This window comes from Sipha flava, unplaced genomic scaffold, assembly GCF_003268045.1.
Source record: "Sipha flava isolate LNK unplaced genomic scaffold, YSA_version1 523_pilon_pilon, whole genome shotgun sequence".
NCBI classification, from domain to species: domain Eukaryota; kingdom Metazoa; phylum Arthropoda; class Insecta; order Hemiptera; family Aphididae; genus Sipha; species Sipha flava.
This window is the reverse complement of record NW_020273488.1, coordinates 126,809-131,021: the sequence shown is the minus strand read 5'-3', so window position 1 is coordinate 131,021 and position 4,213 is coordinate 126,809. Positions and strand designations below refer to the sequence as shown.

General features: G+C 30.4%; 1 protein-coding gene across 1 annotated transcript; it reads right to left on the bottom strand.

The window, feature by feature from the left end:
* LOC112690863 lies at positions 1-1,663 on the bottom strand (the record flags this gene model as incomplete). Its single annotated transcript, XM_025564964.1, is given in 2 exon segments — positions 1-407; positions 1,316-1,663. Coding segments are annotated over 2 exon segments (415 nt in total), but the record flags the coding sequence as incomplete, so codon positions are not given.
* Between the last annotated feature and the right edge of the window lie 2,550 nt (positions 1,664-4,213).

Genomic DNA, 4,213 nt, shown 5'->3' with positions numbered 1-4,213 from the left:
GGTACGGCGCGATCGCGCAGATGCCGGTCACCAGCGACACCAGACCGGCCACGGACACCGCAGCTACGGCTCCCAGCACGGTGATGAGCGCGGCCAGCAGCGCGCCCTTTAGCAGTTTCCTGGCGTCCAACGTCTTCAGTTTGGCAACCACCACGGCGATCGCGGCGCCCAGGTACTTCTTCGGCAGGCTGATGATGTCCAAGAGTCCGGCCAGCCCGAACTCGGCCACACCGTGCCCGGACGACAACGGGCTACCGGCGGCCTCGGCGGACACGTACGCGTAATTTTCGGGCGCGTGGTGTTGGTGGGCCACCACGCGGCTGGCCTCGGCGGTCGGCTCCTTACGTTCAGCCACGCTGACGGCCAGCGACGCGGACACGGCCATAGCTGCTACGACGATCGCGTACCTACGGACAACACATGCGGCGGATATAGGCGTTGTTACCATACGGAACGGAACCCGCGCGAAGACACCGTTTTCGGTTCGTTCGCGTTTATCACTTGATGGTCTAGTATATTGTTATTACGATCGTTGATTACGAACACGATATTGATACGTGTACATAATGTACCTGCGGCTAGATGCAGGAAGGGCCAATGTCATATTTTGATGTAATCAAGATCATCGGGCCAATCTTATTGTAGTTAAACACAAAAAGAGTCTTAGAATTTAAAAAAAAAAACCGAATGTAATCGAGTAACATAATTTTTTGAGCTCCTAAATTTAATTCAAAAATGATATGTTTACAATTAAAACTGACCAATTTAATGTTTTTGTTCCCGAACATTGTCATTACCCGACATAGCCCCTTATATCACATCAAGCATCTGTGGCAGTACATACGTATATATTTTATGCTATTTACGATCGAACGTTTGTTATGAACATAAAGATCGTTGGAGAAATTATTTTTTTCCACAAGATAACAATACTCTGGAAGACGATGTGGTAATCGTACTACTATAGTATCGGAGCGATGGAACAATGATTAATTATTAGTACAATTGTACTATCGTAGTGTACAAATACAAATCAGATACGCACATAAATAAACGTACACAAATCTTAATATTCCAGTGGTGTCCAGTGATCAAGATACTGTTTCACTGATTAACGTTATATTTTATAATTATTTATATAATATGTGTTATAATATCGTATTATCGGAACAATAAATCCAACACGCTGGAAACCGCTTGGAACACGGTTTCGACCGTGCAAGCAGAGTGTATATAAATCGAACACTTGTTGTGTGCGCGGTGCGAAAGCGATCGTCCGAAACAATACATTGTAATAACAATTAGGTTTACTCACTTGAACATTTTTGGATATTTCTCGTCTGTCGTGGGCACGGATATGTGTATGTTAGCGCGCAGAGACTTCGATGTTTGCGGGGTGTCGTGTGAATAGTTGATGTGTGCGACAGGACGACTGAAGGTGCGATGTGTCTTTTCGACTGACGTTTTGGGTTTATATAGCGGGCCCGACCGGGTATCTTACTTAGGGTTTTGCCGCCCTTCCTTTCACACACACACACAAACACACACGTATTCGCACGCAATGGTCTACAGTGAAATTTACCGCAGTACGATCGTTTACATCGCATTAGCGAACATATTAAATTCGTACCTAATCAACGTAAATAACGTCGTATATCCTAATGAAAATCTACTTTCATTTCGATAGTTTATGAAAACTATTATAGTGTACACAACGCACAACATTACGTCGCGAGTCGTATTATTTTCCATCTTATTGTATAATAACATATTTCGGGAGAGTATTTATCATTAGAATTATTTATTTTAAACGTACCATATTGGATGTACCGATATAATACATGTGTAATACGTACGAGGTATACGTATATGTACAACTATTGTACAAGGTATATATCGAGGGGATTTGCCAAACACCATATCTACACTGTGTTCATAAAGATATTGTTCGAGTTATTCGTATTCGTCTTAAGTTTTGGTAATTGTTATACCTACAAATAATATTTATCTTAAACGTTTTAATATTATCCACAAGGAAACAATAATAAATCATTATGAAATAATTACACATATATATATTTCATCTATATGCACAACGTTTTGGATCGATTTAAATACATTTAATATCACATACATTTGCATTTAAAAATACAAATGTGCACATATTGCGAACATACATTGAATTGCTTTTTACTAATAATATTCACTTATACAGAGACAATTTAAAATGTTGTTTTTTATTTAAGACAAATACAATGGAAAAATAGGTATATTTAGAAAATCAAATAATAGTTTTTCATTGAAAAAAATATTAATAAGATTGATAGGAACTGACAAATAATATATTAATATATAAATAAACAAATAAATAAATGCTTAGCCTGAAACATTGTTATATTTGTTAATCAAGATAATACAAAATCAATAATATTGCGAATAAATATGAAAAAATAAAGGAATGAATATATTAAGAAAGGTTAACCGTTTTACATAGAGATAATTTATTTTAATGGGAGAAATTAGTTAAAATTAATTCTTATTAGACATATTAAGAAATATATATACTTCGGTTTTTATTATTTATTATTATCTAAAATGCATTGATGTAAGAAATTATTCTTAAAATCGGTTTGTAAATTTAAAGTATTATTAAAATTATTTTTCTTTATTTTATTGTGTATTTGTAATTCTTCTAAAATTAATTGATGTAAATGTTATTTTGGGTGTTTAATATTTTTAAATTTATATCGACCTTAAAATGAATATTGTGGTTATTTTTAAAACATTTTTATCTAAATTCGAATTAGCAGCAGTCTTTTTTTAAATTCAATTTCAGAAATGTGTCCTTTACATATTATTTAAAAACATCTATTTGTTTTTCCTATATAAAATAAATTACGATTACGTCTATGTTGATTTATACTAGCGTTTACAAAAGAAGAAGGATTTTTTTATGACGTTTTTAGTTTTAATATCTAAATGTTTCATTAAATTACTATCAGTTTTAAAAGCGATTTAATATTAAATACATATTATTACATTGTATAGAATTTTTTTATTTTTTCGGTGTAATTATTTTTATATATTATATTTTACACATTTATTCACAAGATAAATACAATGGTGTATACATACTACATATTATAATTTGAAAATGTATTTAAAATCATAACTCAAATGTATTATTTTATTTCCAATTATAATTACGACATTTTTAATGAATAAATATAAATTTATTATAGTATAGAGTTTAATACATACTCTTAATATTTAATATATAAATAGCGCTAAGAGGTATAAGTTGTAAAATAATTTTTCTCAATGTCGTTTTATAAGTCAATTTTTGAAAATCCAAAGCAATTTTTCCGTTCGGCCAAGTATTTGAAATCAAATACTATTCGAAATAATTATTTATAACTTTTTGATTCTCTTTTTTTTTCGCACAAAACATGGCATTTTAAGTTCATGTATATAAAAAACCCTATACATTGATAGTGAAAACTTAAGTTTTATAATATTTTATATTATAAATATATTACTTATAAATATTTTGTAATATTGGAAGATGACAAGTATAAAAAGTCCGAACTTGTTATTTTTGTCAAAAAACATTATAATATTAATTCATGTAGTTTTACTTTATACATTTTTATTGTATTCATTAAAATTTAAAGTCCCATTGAGTCCTATTTAAATTTAAGAGAAATATATTAATTATGTAAATAAAATGATAATGACGAAATTAATATGTATTCGTATTTGCAATACACATTTTACAAATAAATAAGTTGTAACAACGAAAAAAGAAAAATTATGATACAAGTTATTTAGTGTTAAAATTAAAAAAAAAATTAAAATGCTTTGTACTTGTGAATTACAGTTTTTTAACTCGTTTCCATTGACATGTAAAATTATTTTTATAAAATATTAAATAGTATACAACATTTAGTACTTATATAATCGATTTGATTTCGATTTTAACAAATATTATCATCTAAAAATATCAACATCATTCTTATTATTTGGATTTATATATTACAAATTACAATAGGTGCATACGTAGTACATTTATTACATACATTTATTGGTTTTTTATACGCATTTATTTAGAAAGTTCTTTTATTTGAGTTCGAATTGACATCATTATATAATAAAAATCGATTTTAATTTAAATATTAAAATAATAAAATGAATTTTCGTTATTAAATATTTC